The following is a 17,089-nucleotide window of genomic DNA, read 5'->3' on the forward strand; positions in this document are numbered from 1 at the left end:
TAATCCCATAAAGCGTTAAATCAGCTGACTGCAGGTGCCACGGTTGATGAAGCTTAACGCGTGCTAAATTCCAAGTTTTGTAGAATAGTTTTATACGTGCGGTTCCTTGTTCTTGTTTGGTTATTTTTATTATCTTCTTTTTGCAATTAAACGTGAATTGTGAATCTGGATGAAAAGCGTGAAAAAGTTTTGATAAAATAAAAATTAATGAAAAGTCTTATAATGGTATTCATTTGATTTTAGCATTCCTCATAGAGCACGCATGGCGCAGGTCGTGTTTCTCCCTATGCGTTTCTTCGGAAGTGATTGCATATTCACTCCTTGTTGAATCGTGACAATGAGCACTTTGCATGCACCTGTGAAGATAAATAACGTGACAATAAAAAAAAAATCACCATCCCCGAAGAAACTTATATGTAGGTGCGAAATGGGTTTACCAGGAAGCAGGCATCGTGGGCTTTGATTTTTCCGTATATTTTCACACAAGTGTGTCGAATTGTATCTAATGCATATTGGTAGAGGACGTGCACGTTGTCGATCTTTGATCGTAAGATGCAATGCACTAATGCACGTTAAATAACAATATTAACATAATTCACGCACGACAAACTTCCAGCAAAAGCCGTTACCGCTCGACTGGCTCCTTCGAAGCAGCCAGCAGGCTGCATTTCAACGCACCACCGATATAAATCTCGAGGGTTCACTTCCTCCGGCAAGCATTCACCAATAAGAATAAAAATATTAGAAAACAATCTTGAACGTCCTGAATAGCTGCTTCATTGGTGGGACGTTATTGTGATTCAAGTGGCTGGGTACCTACTTCTAGGAGGCCAATTATAAAGTACCTAAGCTTTGTGACTAATGCGAAGCGAAGGAGAAAAGACCGTTTTTCATGGTTGGTAGTCCACGATTATTTCCATGCACAAGCTTCGTTCGAGAAGATGTTGAAAGCATTCATAAATATATCTATACCAATATACCTATATGTAAAATCAAAAAGATTACAACGAATCAGCATCGTCTTTTTCGATGTGAAATGTATTCGTTGGAACGCCTTTGAAACTTTTCGTTACTAATGAAAAGGATGAAGATAAAAAAAAAGTTGAAACAGGAATAACAGAGAAGGAGATCGAGATTGCAGATTAACCTTTCTCGCTACTAAATTGGTACACCTCCCGGCTCAGTTCCTTCGTTTCTCACGTCCCTTGTATTAGTTTACTTTTGCTGCAATTACATCCGATAGTACCCACGGGACGACTAAACTTCCTGGAGACGCGACATGATTTCTCTCAGGAATACGTAGGAACCGCCTGTAGCTCGCTTCTGCATGCAACTGCCAAAGCGGCGCAGCCTTCTGAAACAACTTGAAATGCGCGCGGTTCTGGAAGCTCTGTTGTTATTTTATTGTTTGGGTCCTACATCTATACTGCGCGGTGTTGCTACTGTTATGATGTGCTAGTTTTTTGCCACCTACATTATCGGAGCAGTAACTACACAAATCGAAATACTTGTGCTTATATACGTATCCGCAACTGCACTCAAACTTTTTTGCGCTAATCTCTCTCGGGTAACATTCAATCAAATCATATTCACGATTTGTCTATAGAAAAACGTATATACCCCCCTCCTCCGCTGCCGTCTATGTTCTGTTGCCAAAAAACTGAAAAGATCGCGATTTATCGTCGGAGATGTTATCGCTCGCTTTTGTAGAACAGGCTCTAATAAGGACAAAGCACGCAGTGGAAGGCCTCGAGTTATTTCCAAAGCAAAGGACCGGGCATTGGAAATAATATAAAAAATGAATAGGAAGCTTACTGCATGGGAAATTTAAATACGGTTCAATGAAATTTATGAAAAATAGATATCATTAATTACTGCTAAGGATCGCTTGCACAGAGCCGGCCTTTGAGACAGTGTTTGTACTAAGAAACCAATTTTACAGCAGGTAAATAGGAAGCATTCCTTCAATTCGCTCAAATGCTGGATCATTCAATATTAAAAGCGAATTTTATAGAGTGACGTTTTACTTTTAATTTTTCCCAATTTAAAACCTTGCACGGACATTTTTGGACAGCAGTATACATCACGGATACTGCGTACTAAACGGCGAATTTCTAGACAATGGTCCTGCTTTGTATTGTGGCAAAGCGTGAAAACACGCGTGACGTACTAGACAATTATTTCCATGCTGTCGTAGGCCGTAGAAACATTGTAGTATCCTGCGCTTCGGTAGTACTCAATGGCGTATCATGTGGGGGCGAAGAAATTTCGTTTATACCATTCGTCTTCGCACTTAAAATCTGTACTACACATTCAAGACTCAACATTCTGGACCAAAGTGCAAAACGGCTAGCGCAATGACGCAATAACATACAACTATTATCGATAAAGGTCGCTGGATAAAGAAGAACTGTGAAGTACTACCACTAGCGCTCACCACGGTAAAATGTTTAAGTTCTAGACGAGGAAAATCTGATAGTTGCCAGCTAGATCTATTCGCACCCAAAAAATCTTTTTATCGGTTTCATTTTGAGTATCTCAGTAACACGGTGTATTTCTGATGTGTATTTTTTAATCCTTCCGTACCCCTTTCTTATATTCGTCTTATAGTTTCGTAAAATAATGTGACAATTGCTACATCATGATGGACGAAGGCCATAACGTCGACCGTGATACCTCGACCAGTTTATCAGTATTCATGTCTATTAATTTTTTATGAATTTTTTAGAGCATAATCGAAAAATTCGTTTCCGCAAGGACCGAGATTTCTTTGGTGACAGTGATTTTGGGTCTCAATTTTTGGGTGTGAAATTTCCTGTAGTCCTTGTTTGTGTGAATCACCCAACACGTAGAAAAGTCACTGCGGTTCTCCCGTAAAGAAACGTCTGCCGTTTCTACCTTTCGACTAATTACTTTCCACGCGAGTTTTACTTCTGTAATTGTCGTTTTCCTGCCAAGGATGGCAAAAACCATGTTTTGCTCCTAGAGATGCAACAGGAACATCTTTTTCATAGATGATAGTGTACAGTTTCGCAATTTCTTTAACATTAGTGTAGCTTTTTCTTCTCAAGTCGCTCTCTTAGTCTACAGTTACTTATAGTCTTCTTTCGCGAAAATATTAGTTCATGCAAAGCGTTAAAGGAAGTGTATAGCGTCAGTTATATAGTATGGATTTGTAGTTTGAGCAGTGTTTTTAAGTATTAAAGAAAATTGTGTACCTAAAACTAAAGCGTTTCAAGGATGGATCATAGGGATAATAAAAGAAGAGAAGATTTTAACCTTTTCTCGTACTTATGTTACCCTAATATCAAAACTGATTTAATCCCACGAATATTCATTATAATTCACAGGATGTAATGGATTTTCCTGTAAATTGTTAAAACTTCCTTTTGGCTGTTTGAGCTTAAGATAATTTTACCCGTTAATTGCTCCTAATGGGGTGCTTAAAATATATCAAATGATATCATCGCATGAATTAAATTACAGAAAAATGATTCGTTTCATCTAACTCCTATAATGTTGCACCATCTGTACGGTATTTACATCCTATTCTAAGATAAATATTCAAGCTTATAATGAGCATCGTATTATATCTATAGACGAAAACCGATACCCATGAAATAAAGTGAATCAAGCAAAACGACCTGAGTGGAGTTATATTAAATTTTGAAAACAGAAGATAATTTTGACTTTAAACCGATTTAAGTTCCAAACTAACTGTACCGGAAATCGACGTAATTTCGTGAACTTTAATATCCATTTATCCCGAAAGATATTTGACGTTATTAATTTACATCGTTAAGTTTACCAACTGTATGTTGTTGCGCAGAAGAGCAATAGGAGAGAACAACAAGAACTAGGGTTTCATCGCTACGGGCCAAGAAGTCAGTACATTGTAATTACACCCAGCACAACTTCTCACTCCACCTCACTATAATACATGTATGCAGTTTCAGTAACACGTACGTGAAATTTCCAGGTGCAAGTTAATTCCAAGCAAGTACGTAGCAACGTCCCTAAGCTATGTTTAAAAATATAAATTTCTAAAATCGTTGATCCCTAGAAGAAGTCAAGAAGCTTCCTGCTCGTAACTCTTGTGCAAGCTTTTTAACGATTTAATGATAACTCAAGTGCAATGGACGATTGCACGCTCGATGAACGCGAATGAAAATATTGGCGCACAAGTATAGTATAGAGGAGTATTGCGCTGATCTGTTGGTTCGAATCTTCGTCGTGCACAGGCAAAATCTGCCCCAGGTCATACAACGTAGGAAATAAACCCAACCGCCATTCTTTGTGCCGTGCGCGATATTAGATTGTCAGTTAGATACAACGCGCTCCGCCTTTAGCTACTAGCAACTACTATTTTGCTTCTCACTTGAATGAGCGCCAACGCACACGGCCGTGGAACAATATTCACATTTTTATCGTTCGAACAAAACCACTTACGTCCATGATGAGTTGTTACTTACCCAGGGCTATGCGATCCATGAATATGTATCAGCATTCTCCATCGTGTTCGGAAAGTGCCGAGCGCAAAACACTGTACTGGCTGTACGACTTTATCGAACTACGAGAGTCAATAGTTTCGTTCTTGATGCCAGCAGTAAGTTGGCTAATGTGTATTTCCAACGGAGAGAATAAAAAGGGTGTCTGAAACAATACAAGTTTCTTTGTGATAACTACACTGTGTCATTAACTTTATGAAAAAAGTTTTGTAAAATTTTATAAAATCGATATCGGTTACACCTTTTGAAATTAGCCATTCTTTAATAATAACGGTTAATGCGTAAAAAGGTGCTACTCCTGTTTTAAAAATAATGCTTAGCTAAGATGCTGGAGATATTTCTTAGAAAGAGTTATGACTCAGGAACCTGTTTCCTCCCTCGTCGGACAGGTTTAATTTCTTTGGGTAATAAAAATGGCAGAAATTTGTCGGTGGATGTTAAGGAAAAAGTTAATTCGCGCCAGGGGTGGATATAGTCTGTAATTAACATTATAAACATTTTACAGAAATTTCTTCGATACTCTTCCTTAATAAAATCATAATAAATCTAGTCAAACCCAAATTATGGAAAAAAAAACTATGCAACGCATCGCATTATATGCAAGTTTCAATTTTGTACAATTTTTTATCAACAAGATTGCTATTGCCAACGATTACTTTAAAGTCCTTTATGACCAAATATTAATTGTATCTTTTCTCACTGATATTTACTCAATCTTTTTCTTTTTTAATACCGTAAAGAAGGCACCGCTCTATTATCTGACACTATTAGCAATATTAGCATGGTAACGTTAACTTTCCTCATAAAACTTAAGCGCTGTAACTGAGTGGCCACTGCGGTAGCGAACGCTGTATTCATACCGATGCATAGAGGTAGTACCCACTGACGTATAAGCAATGGGTGCAGCCAGGTAAAGAATATTACCTGCATTTATGATATGTTAGGTTATGTCTCCATTAGGTAAGCTTAACGTGTCGCTAATGTAACGCGCACTCAAACCCAGTGCCTGGTTTTGCAAACTCAAGTAAGAACATAATGGCGCAGCAGTTATCTGCATAATGCTTCTGTCGTGTTCCGTAAAAACGTTTGCTTTGCTTTATCATTTCAAAGGGAGAAGATACTTTGACTTTTTATCACGAAATTAACTACGTGGATATATATGTATATGTATATATAGCAGGATTGATCATTAAAATTTTTATATTTCACGTTCATTGCGCGTATCTGCATATTTTAATTAGTTCAAAACCAGTTATGTTCAGTTACTAGTTTTACCGTAATCATTTGTAGATATTGATTTAGAATGTTTTATGGAAATATTACGATATTGTAATATCACGTAGGGTCTGCCATGTATACGCAAGGCTATGGCATATATCTACGTAGGTGCAATGGGAGTCTAGCAGGGAAACCGTGCAGAGACCGGGATAAGAAGATAGTAGAGATACTTCTAGGAACATCGCGCTAACGTTATTCGTGGGGGAACGGTAACCAACCTTGATTTCGAAAGATAGCGGAACCGTAGTACATTCTCAAAAGTTTAAAGTTTCTCATTCTCGTTCATCTTATCCACCAGAAATTACAATAAATTATAACTAATCTATTTGCACGTTGAAAACTTTTCTTCATACTGACATTTGAATCTCGTTCAAAGAAAATCCATGTTATCTTGGCTCGTCCTGCAAGAGAATTCAAAATATGAAAAAAAATAATTTTTCACTCTAGGTATTTTGAAAAACTTGCAGGCAGCTGTAAAGCCGGAAAATGTCCTCATTTTGCTAATAGAGTGGACACAAAGAAAAAGGAAAAAAAAATGACGGAGAAGAAAAATAAGAAAAATGATATATACAGACAAAAACATTCTCAAGCTTTTCCGTAACATATTGTTAGGTGCAATCAGCGCCTTAGCAACAGCTGAGACCTTCAGGGGTTGAAGGTAAGGAGGTTGGGAAATATCGAAGGGTCGCCGTATACGGGTCTTGGGGTCTCAGTTGCGTCGAGACGCCGTTATCTTGTCTACGACGCCCCCCGACGCCAAATTTCGGTATTCTCGAAATAGAACGAGATGAGGTGTAAGTCCGTCTGTACGAGCTTCGTCGTTTATTTCATTTCGTTCGGGTACCTACCGTTTTCATCTTTCTCTACGTGGACCATGAGACAAATTTTGTTATTATTAAATTGCAATTGAAATTTTTTACTTAAACTATTCTGATTAGAATGTCAAGACAATTAATTTGTCTCATGCAGGTAACGATTCTGTGAATTATCCATGATATTATATTATCCCTGTTTCCAAGAAAATGCAGATTCTAGGATGATAATGCCGGAAACTACCTTCTCGGTAAGATGAGAGGGGACCAGGAAGGGATTCACCGTGTAATTCGTGTAACTTCGTGTACGAGTCTGAAATACTATTATGAAGATAACAATGGTACCGTACGCAAGGTACATCCCACGATAGTGTAACGGTAAATTTAACTATTGCCAACTTGCTCTCCTAATTTCCAAGTAATTGTGCTGAATTGCGGCTGTTGTATGGCATTCAAACGAGCCGTGCTATCCGTCACAGCATCCCGTAACCACGGCGATATCCGTTTGATTGATACACACTAATTGTCATTCTAATGGTTAACTTCGAATTATCTAATAATTGTATCCGCGTACGTAAGCGCGTCGTTCTTGTACTGTTACTGAAATTTCATCAAGCTTGTATACTGTAATTAAAAGTATTGGCACGTATGAGATTTACGTATTATACTTATTGAATGAGCGTCGGAGGGTTTTTACGAGATCCTTGAAAATGCGATGTGTTGTTACGTCAAAAATCATTGACCTTTTCAAGACGATAGAGAAGCAAGGATAAAGTAAGGTCCTTGGAGAAAAGAGAAGAATGAAAATGGAAAGGAAAGAATAAAGTAAAGAATGAGAGACATTTGGCATGCGATCCTCGTTCTCGAGGGCGACACCCCAATATCGAGCAGCGAGATTTGTGGCTCACGTGTGAAAAGCGACACAACTTATCGATGATTTATCTTCGTATTTATTTTTTTCGAGGGTTCTGGAGCAATCTTGCGGATCGTGGAATTGGCTTCCCAAAGCAAAGGGTAGTCGGGAAAGAGGATTCCCTATGTAAATTTATGTCCTCCTATCCGATGCTGATATTCGACTGTCGATAAGAAGTATTACATGCTTTTTCTTTCGTCCTGACAAAAATTTGAAAATCCATACGCTTTATAATAACTTATGCAGAGTGTGTAAAGCTCTATCTTATCTTTTAGTGAATAATAAATTTTACTTTTATAACGTTAGACTGTTTGAAAATTTCAGTTTTTTTTTTATTTTCACAACACATTACCGGAAACATAAGAAATTCGTGAATTTAAGTCGAACCGACGAATTTGGCGATCTTATTTTCATGGCCTCTCTATGAATTATTTTATACGTATCCTCGAGAACAAAAGAATATCTTGCGGCGTGAGAGGAAAAAGAAAAGAGGAGTGGCGCTCATTGACTTCAAGGGCGACATTCGAAATTCAACGCGGGGATCTTCGTAATCTGCTCTATGCGAACCTTTACATTACGCTAACGACAACGCAGGATAAAGGTATGGAGATGCGATCTTCTTTTTGCAGGAGGGACCAAAGAGAACTTAATATTGAGAAACGACGTCGCGCTTATCCTAAGTCCTGCCCGAGAAGTGATAAATCTATATATCTCCTTATTTCCTTAGTGTCTCCGCGGGGGCTGTTCCACTCTGAAATGGAAGTGAAAGTTTCGTAGGAAACTAAAATGAAAAAAAGGGAATGGAAGACGCAGCCGGGGAAAAACGTTAGAGGTTAAAAAAAAAGTTACAAAAAACAAAGTCTTTTGCCACTTGAACGAAAAATCATATACCCACGTATGTAACATAATTATACATCGAGCATGTTCTACATTATACAGTGGAACTTCGATAACTCGAATCTCAAGGGAAACGAAATATGCTTCGGAGTTATCGTAGTTTCGATCTATCGGGATTTTCAAATTATAGAAGTTCGAAACATTAGAAAATTTCAAGATTCGTAGTCTTACAGTGGTTTTTGACTTACAGAAATTCATGTTATCAAAGTCCCAATGTAAAACAATTTGATTGGAAATATTTTTAATCTAAATGCTTGCTAAAATGAAAATCAAAGTAAATTATCAAAATTAACATTTTTCATTTTTGATATGAAAGTTTTGATTTCGTTAATTTTGAAAAGTACCTTAGTGTGATAGTATATGTCTACACGTGTCGTATGGTGGGGCATAAAGTACGGAATAAAAAGTAGTTATATCGTGTACCTTTACCGAAAAATCTCGTCAACGTGGAAATATGTAAGGTTATTCCACCCCTTGGTAAAATCTCTTGCGAATCCCACAGCGATTACCGAAATCCAGGCTCGACGTGTCCCCGACATCTCATAGGAATTTAACGACCAGGCGATAACGTTAAGGCAGACGATGCCCGACGTCACGGGACGACGGTAAACTTTGGAAATGACGCCTTTCGAAACGGAAGCATTCGAGTAAAGTTCGCGAGGGTGTCTTAGCCAGGGTGCTCTAAGAGGGTGGATCGCTCATTTTAATGGTATTATCTACATATTTTATATTCCCCAGATGCGCTTCACGAGGAACATGACAACTTTTGCGTATGTAGTATATCGGGGATTAAAATTGGGTACCATGTGATGAAAGTGTCAAAATCCTATTTATGACGTAACGGGTTTATGCTGCCATTGAATCATAAATTTTCTTGACGTCCTAAGTAACAAGGTAGGAACAATGTACTCTTTGACAGTAATCGACTCTCTGATACTCACGTATATTTTTTTAGATACACGGCAATTACGATACCAATTTAATGTAAGAATTATTATGTTTTTCGCAAAGTTTCACCTTTTGTTTTACATGTTAAAACAATTTCTACGGATTTACTGAAATCCCCGTATAACGCTAGGTAAGTACTAAAAGTTAAATATGCATGCAGGACATATTAATTTTTCGCGGCTGCAGTTAAGCGGTAGAAAAACGTATATAAATGCAAAAAGCATAGGATAGAAACGGAAGTTGGCTGCCGAGTAGATTAGCATAAAGAGTCAGTTCATTACGTATCCAGATTATAATTAAATTTTCGTACTAAATTATGAAGACTTATTTTTTACTCTACAAAGCACCATTCGTTATCAGATTTCATGTTAAACAATTTAAATTTTGAACGAATATATATACAATATATGTATCTGTATATTCCTTAATGAATATCGGTATACCAACGTTAATTTCAACTGATTTATCCTTTTTATTCATTTGGGCAATTTACTAATTTGAAATGGCAGTAATCTACAATTATTTCTTGAGATTCAACGATTTCTCCAATTTTATTAAAACGAACGAAGGATAACGATTTCTTCAGTAAGCCCTGCTTTTCATCTCTTACATGAAAATCTTTCTCCCGCGTCAAAGTTTCAAGAAACTTTCGTTCGAAACCTAAGATAAATGCACGCCTTAGAGCAGTAAAAGCGGGGCAGGGTACCATTATGACTTTCAATAATGCGTTAATAGCTCAAGCATAAATCCTCGCTGAGTATAAATTCAACAAAATGGCGTTTGCCTACCGGCCGCGTGAAGACAAACCATCTTAAATTCCACGAAGCAAAACTGTTTCTCAGTACCCTCCGAAGATTCGCCAAAATTAAAACATTTCTCAAGCTTAAGGATTCGAAGCAACGGATTAGTTATATCATCACATCTCGCGTATCAAATGATACTTGTTTAGGTGTGCATACACCCGTAACATACAGGATGACAAATGGGAAGGTGTGAAAACTAATTGATTACTATTTTTAAATACATACAGGAATAAAAAAAACGAAATGATGGTTAAATAGTAGAAACTTCGAGGTTTTATTAAGGAACACAATTGCGTGATTTTAAAAGTTTTATATATTTTGGAAAAGAACATCTTAAGAATACCGAAAATTCGAATAACTGCCTTGAGTTGTTCTCATTGTAAGCCTTTGGGTTGATCGGCGTTACCATTAAGTGTTTTGCCCCTTACGAATTTTCGGTATTTTTAAGATGTTCGTTTCTAAAATATATAAAACTTTTAAAATCATGCAATTGCGTTCCTTAATAAAACCTCAAAGTTTCTATTATTTAACCATCATTTCACTTTTTTTTATTCCTGTACCTGTTCAAAAATAGTAATCAATCAGTTTTCACACTCATTTGTCACGCTGTATATCCTGCCGAATGTTACATTCCTCGTAAAACCATATAGTATGTGAACATTATCGCGATACGTTTATATTTTGGATCTGTCGATTTTTACGGAACACACTAACTTTATACGTTTTATATAATTAATTAATTATATATGAATATTACATAGTAACCGGAATTTGTAAATTCAATTATTGTCCAAATTTTTTCATTCGACTTACATCATTATTTATGAGTAAATGACATACTGAATCAAGTTCCAAGTGCTGTATCTACCGAATGATAGCTATGTAGGAGTATACCAAATTTGTATAAAAATTGCAAAAGGCTCACGATTTCTTGTTAACACACTAATATTCCTTGGTACTGCATTCTCTAGCAAAGGTCCTTACAAAAATATGAATATCGACATCATAAATGTCTCTGATATAAATAATAATCGCTGAACGTAGATTATCGAGAATTTATATGAAGGGGAACTAGGGATGACATTTCTGCAGGTACCTGCGTACCATTTTATTCCGCGAACTTTTTTTTTCAGGAAGCTGTGGAATTTCACAACGAAACGAAGAGAAAGGGAAGGGTGCCTGGGGAAAAAAAGTTAATTTACTTTCGAACTGCGAGAGCAACGAGAAGTTTTACGAGCAGAAAACTTTACAAACACAAACAAAGAGGAAAGGTCCAATTCAAGCAGCCTTAGGGGTAGGACATGCCTAGCTTGCAGAGTAGAATTATTTAATAATACGTTCGTGCTTTGCGATATGGCAGGACCAGGGCGTGTGCGTTGCCAACAGAGGGTTGATATTATGCGGTACCATACCCTGCCAGCAACGACGCAACCACCATGAGAGGGTGATATTGTCTGCGTGTTGGGTTTATAGTTGCCTGACTTCCGTGCTTGGCCCATTAAAGCTCAAATTATTTTACAACCTGCATCGACGTCGCCTGGAAAGTTCACCGGTCAATCCACAAAATAGTCTCGATGATAAAAGATAAATGAAAAATCTGATATTTCAATGAAAATTTTTTAAGACAAGATATATCACACGAGATAAAGAAAAATATCGGAACTAATATATATTACAAACGACAATATAAATGACACGAAAAGTATTGTACCTTTTGTTTCTGCGTCCTTTTAGTTTTGGAAGCTGTAACAATTCACGGTTTGACAGGGCCAATAAAGTTTGGCAATCTTTCTACGATCAGCGAGAAAAAGTAAAATCCCTCTTTTTGCCTCCCTTACGGCTGATCAGTATTTTCGTATCGTAGTAGATCGCCGCCAAGGGACCCCTAAAAACTGCGAATGTACTTTGAACGCGGGCGTCATAACAAATTTTGATTTCTTGCAAGACCCTCAAGAAGGGGGCTGGTTGTAGAATGGTCTTAGGCCGGCGTCAGCGGAACAGAAGAGGGTACCAGGGATCGCTGCCGTATTTCCTTTCTTTTTTCTTCTCTTCCGTCTTCTCCGTTACGGTTTTACATACATAATTTATTCCATCGCAGATTAAGGTATTTGGATGCTTTTGCATGGGGTGCCGAAACATATTACACGTTGCACAAGGACGAGAGGAATAATAAATGTCCAAGATGCCTGTCACCGATAACACGTGTACCAATCTACGGTTCCTGAAAAACGGATGTTTGCGATTTTCCTACTTTTCCTGGAAAGTATACGCGTCGTATGTAAGGGTCGTTGAACCAACTAATACTAACGGATCTTCAACGGACTGACAAGGAACAAGGAATTCTTGAAGGGATTTCAAATAAAACTATCGTAACTTATTTTTTTTTTAAGAGACACTCTTGCCGTCTGTCTAATGACTCAAGACGCTTCTCCAGATTCTAAAAATACATTTCTTAAGCCGGTCAAAAACGGCGTTACCCTTGCGTCGATCCGTAACGATGCTGACAACCGGCCATTGTCCAAAGTCACTTTGAACGGCAGTGATAAATTTGGTTAGGTACTTCTTCCTTGGCTATATTGGGATCAAACGCTCTTCTGCCATTCCGCTGCGAAGAGCTTTGCAATTCAGTTTTGTCTTTCTTTATTTACGTCCTTCGGTTTTATCTACCTTTATTTTCAGTCGTTAATCGTTATTCAGGTTCCCGGGAAAAGTTTGCGTGCGAGACTGTCCGATGAGGCTTGGCCGCTAATTGGAAAAACGATAATTTATCGGCTTTATGAATGCCTCGGTACGTGTTAGACGTTTCCAAAGTCTTACATTTTTACTTTACTTGCCACCAAAACTTTTCTATACATTTATACAGATATACGATACTCTATGTCAAATATTTTGCAGTTAACGCGATTCAATGCTTCTTCTCGTAATAAATTCTTATTGCGTTATTATTCAGAAAAGTATCTCGATTTATGAAAATTGCACCCCGAAACACGTAGGGTAGCGAACGTATGAATAATAAATATTGAAATACAATCTACATGATATTCATAAGTTTAAACGTCACCGCACTGATCGAACATCTTCCAATTCGGATGAATTAAGTATAAGATACACCCTAAAATATAAATATCGATACATTCCTGGAAAGTTTGACTTATCAAAAGGTGTAGTTCAACTGTGAATGATCCATAAAGTTTCGGCACTAAAATCTCCCCAAAAAGTCTATTTATAAATCATGAATAAGACAAAACTAATATAATTAATAAAAAAAAAAACACTGAAAACCCTTTTTGAACCTACAATAATCAATTAATCCAAGAATCGTCTTCTAGTAATTGCGCAATATTATTAAAAAATAATATCGTTTCAAGTAGTAACTAGGCTACCACCTCCTCGTCTATGTATCATGAAATGGCTAATAACTTACGTCTTATCTCGGCCATTCACTCTGTTACATAACCGTTATACGGCAAGTAATATGATAAGACCCTTTGGTTGCCGAAGATAGAGCATCAAGAACATCGGCAGAGAGAAGAGCATCATCTTGGTAGAGTCTGAACAATCGTCAGGGTTAACACTTATGAATGTATTGTCTCACGAGTGGTGACAGGAACCCTAGTTTCCTTCAGGTCTTACATGCTCCGTTGAGTCGCATAAGAGCAACGCTTAATTATGCGTTAAATGAGACAACTGCGCCCAAGTAACAAAGTAGCAAACTCTCCTCCCTTTGGTAGCTTCAGACACGTCGCCTTACCTGATTCATAACGTCAACCGCAAAACCGCGAAAGCAAGCGGCATAGTACGTAGTGAAAATTTTTCTTTAATTTTTCATTTCAACACTGCAATATTGCATTATGAAAATAAAATACAAATTCAATATGCGTATGTAGCGATACTTACGGGTGTTACGTAGGGCATAAAATGCATGGCAGCTCGTAAAGCCATTATTTCCGGGAGTGCCGGCAAGACGCTACGAAAATAATCGACGCCTTGAAGTCTTCAGCGTTGCTACGTGCAGACTAAACGAAACCAACTCTTAAGCCATGGAACCGCAGAGTTTAGAGATAGGACCATTATATCGACTAAACAATCTCCAGCCGCAGCAGCCAAGTACAGCAACCGTCGGCTGGCTGGGTGGCTGGGGGATTGACTGTAATGTCTTATCCACCCCTAAGTTCGCGCCCTTATGTTTACCCTATTGATTATACAGTTATGCCAGGGTTAAGGCCTTCGGGATACCTTCTTATGGATCTTTAGAGACGCTCAACGGTTTGTATTATGAAATTATGTTTGTACGTAGAATTTCGAAAAATACTATGATTATATTTCACAGAATTAAATACAGCCTTTTAGGTATTTTTCTATTTTGAGGTAAAATCAATTTTTATGTTGCATCAAATAAATAAGAATTATCCATTTTTTCCACTTATTGTACCACGCATTGAACTTTGATGGTAAAAGTGAAAAAGTTCTCGTGAACTTGAAAAACGTCGGAAATGTCTATTTTTAGACGTTTCTACGCTAATGGTCGAGTGACACGTGATTTCACCGCACATTTTCCGCCATATGTTCCAGATTCAGCTTTTTGTGAGAACAGCTAATGATCTGCTGATGATATTTAGTGTCACTTATGTGTGAAGTTACCTATCAGCTATCCGAGAACGTTACACCGAGAATAGGTCCCTTTGCCGTAGGAAACATCTGCGAGGCTTGTGAATGACTAGTCGTATGATTATTAAGAATCACGGAAGTACCAGTAAAAAAAGAAAACGAACACCACATACCTTCGACCACGGTAAGCCGATAAAGACACAAGATGAGTATCATTAAACAGAAAAATTGAAAGTGTATCTCACGACCTATATAAAATTTTGAAGCTTTTACTTGGTACGTCAGGCAATTTTCCAGAGTGCCTCATTGTGTTTGAAGAAAGCCTTGTCGCCCCATAGGAAGCAAATACAATAAACCATGAAAATAAAACGGTACAATCGACCGAGATGTACAAGTAAAACGCATCACCCTGGGTATCACGGATAGAAGCTTTCCGTAAAATACAGCAATGGCGTCTTCTCTCCTCGGTCTCGTGAGAATACAAAATATTTTTCAAACAGCCAACCAGCACTCTTCTCGCGACGGCTGTGAATAGAAAATCAGCGGGTTACCGTGCCCCCGGCGGAAACTAAACCTCTGATCTCTTAACAGAGAAAAAAAACATCGCATTTGTCACGGCAAAGCAGCCTCATTAGTCACACAAGCCCTCCGCCATACAGCATATAGTCATACGTATCCATTCGAGCCAACTTCAGCATATATTACATCCGATCATTCTAACGCACAACACGACGTTATTACTATACAGTATAGATACCATCCTGCAAAATTTGCATTTCACATTGCAAGGGACGTTGTAGCACGTCTGGCGAAATGGATTCTTCAAAATGCCGAAAACTATATCCCATTTGTCCCCCGGTATATTCTGGGCTTGGCCATCACGACCCGGTTGAAAATCCATCCACTAAAGTCATTGCTACATTGGCTCGCGGCACCTAGACACTTTAAAGAAAGGCTCGCGGGGATGCGCGCTATTAAACCGTGAATTGACGCCATTCCAGTCTCAGGCGTTTCAAATAGATTTTAAGTGCAGAAGTCCAAACAATGGCGTCGCGGTATGCCAACTGTAATTCACGTGAAAGTGATTCCGCTCGTTACCTTTCCCTTTCATCTTATTAGTTGGCACCGTTCAGGGCAATGCTGAACCGTCCCCTTGGAATGTTAGAAATGTCCGTAGGTTTTTTTCTCTCTAACATCAACTACCACAGAAGCATGCTGTGTCGTCGATACAGGTCGAACGTTGAAATGACGATCGGTAAGAGAAATTTAAGAACCGGCGTTTTCTATACCGATAATAAGAAATGCATTTTCACAAACGGAAACGTGCTCCGCATAATCCTTATCAAGGATATATTTACACGTGCATCGTGTTTATTGGCATTGTTAAGAGAACGCGCGTGGCGAAATTGTGATACCGACGTCTTGCGAGTGGTTCCCATAAAGATTTATGACGGTCGGTACGTGAAACGCTGCGTGTAATAAAGTGGAAAAAAATGTGAAGGGACGAAAAAAAGAAACAAAAGAAACAAGTGAAGTCCCGTGTATTACACTTATACGTACGAATCGAGTACGGGTACAGGATGCGGTCGTTTAGCCATAACTCTATAATTACACTGTGAACCGACGCGTGCCACGTACTGGCTGCGCCACCCAGAAGAACTCCCATTGCAGTTGAGTTCTCTCAAGTAAGATTCCAATCTGGCCTCTCGATATACAGTGTTGTACATCTAAATTGAGTTATTCGTATTTTCGGAGCCCGCTGCATGGCGGTACCGGAAAGTGAACGAGTTAACGGTAACGGAGGAGAGATACAGAGATAGAGATTAGTGTAACAGATAAAATGTATAAAATTGCATAAAAACGTATATTGTCAATGGATATAATAAGTAGACAAGCGTTAAAAGTTCGAATTACGCGCCCTTGCAAATGAACTTCCGGAGTCACTTCCGGAAGAGTGACGCAATGAATGATATAATTTTAATTTGACGTGTTCAAAATTTTACGCGCACGCACTATGGCGCCATTCGGAATTTATGTTCGTATCGCCATTATGCATGTATATAATTTTCCTATAGCGCTCGCGGAATTATTCGACCGTTTTGAAAGTTGATCCCCATGGAAACTGTATATCGGTAATTCGTAGTTGCACATGCGAAATGCGAAACTCAGTCGCTGGTAAAGAGAAACGGACCGACAGGATGGCGCGCATAATCACGCGATAGGTCGATCGGTATTCGAAACATTTAAATGATACGGTATTCATAGAACGGACCAAATTAATGGGAATTAGCGAACCCCTGTGCTGAATAGTCTTTCCCTCCC

At 38.3% G+C, this 17,089-nt stretch overlaps 1 protein-coding gene and 1 long non-coding RNA gene across 5 annotated transcripts in view; one reads left to right on the plus strand and one right to left on the minus strand.

The window, feature by feature from the left end:
- Positions 1-249: 249 nt before the first annotated feature.
- The window catches only part of LOC107263554, a 27,639-nt gene continuing 10,799 nt past the window's right edge, over positions 250-17,089 (minus strand). Inside the window, exons 2-3 of the long non-coding RNA XR_003058519.1 lie at positions 4,473-4,653; positions 250-356 (exon numbers count right to left, since the gene is read on the minus strand). This is a non-coding gene — a long non-coding RNA (uncharacterized LOC107263554). The remainder of the gene's footprint in view (positions 357-4,472; positions 4,654-17,089) is intronic.
- LOC112493788 lies at positions 7,985-11,845 on the plus strand. Of its 4 annotated transcripts, XR_003058516.1 has the most exons (7): positions 7,985-8,112; positions 8,239-8,406; positions 8,911-9,055; positions 9,147-9,302; positions 9,364-9,486; positions 11,293-11,453; positions 11,520-11,845. XR_003058516.1 is itself a non-coding variant. In XM_025080949.1 (4 exons), the coding sequence occupies exons 2-4, from the start codon at positions 8,298-8,300 to the stop codon at positions 11,745-11,747; spliced, it is 435 nt and encodes a 144-aa protein (XP_024936717.1). In that variant the 5' UTR covers positions 7,985-8,112; positions 8,239-8,297; the 3' UTR covers positions 11,748-11,845. The 4 variants fall into 4 exon arrangements, 1 of the variants encoding a protein (XP_024936717.1); XR_003058517.1 differs by lacking the exon at positions 9,364-9,486; XR_003058518.1 differs by lacking the exon at positions 8,911-9,055.

The sequence above is a fragment of the Cephus cinctus genome, unplaced genomic scaffold (assembly GCF_000341935.2).
Source record: "Cephus cinctus unplaced genomic scaffold, Ccin1 Ccin1_scaffold0160, whole genome shotgun sequence".
Lineage (NCBI taxonomy): Eukaryota > Metazoa > Arthropoda > Insecta > Hymenoptera > Cephidae > Cephus > Cephus cinctus.

Coding starts and splice junctions, on each gene's coding strand:
- LOC112493788 (XM_025080949.1), top strand. CDS start 8,298: ATGAAAAAAAGGGAATGGAAGACGCAGCCGGGGAAAAACGTTAGAG. Junction 8,344..11,292: donor GCCGGGGAAAAACGTTAGAG/GTTAAAAAAAAA, acceptor TTTTTTTTTCAG/GAAGCTGTGGAATTTCACAA. Junction 11,454..11,519: donor CAATTCAAGCAGCCTTAGGG/GTAGGACATGCC, acceptor GCGATATGGCAG/GACCAGGGCGTGTGCGTTGC.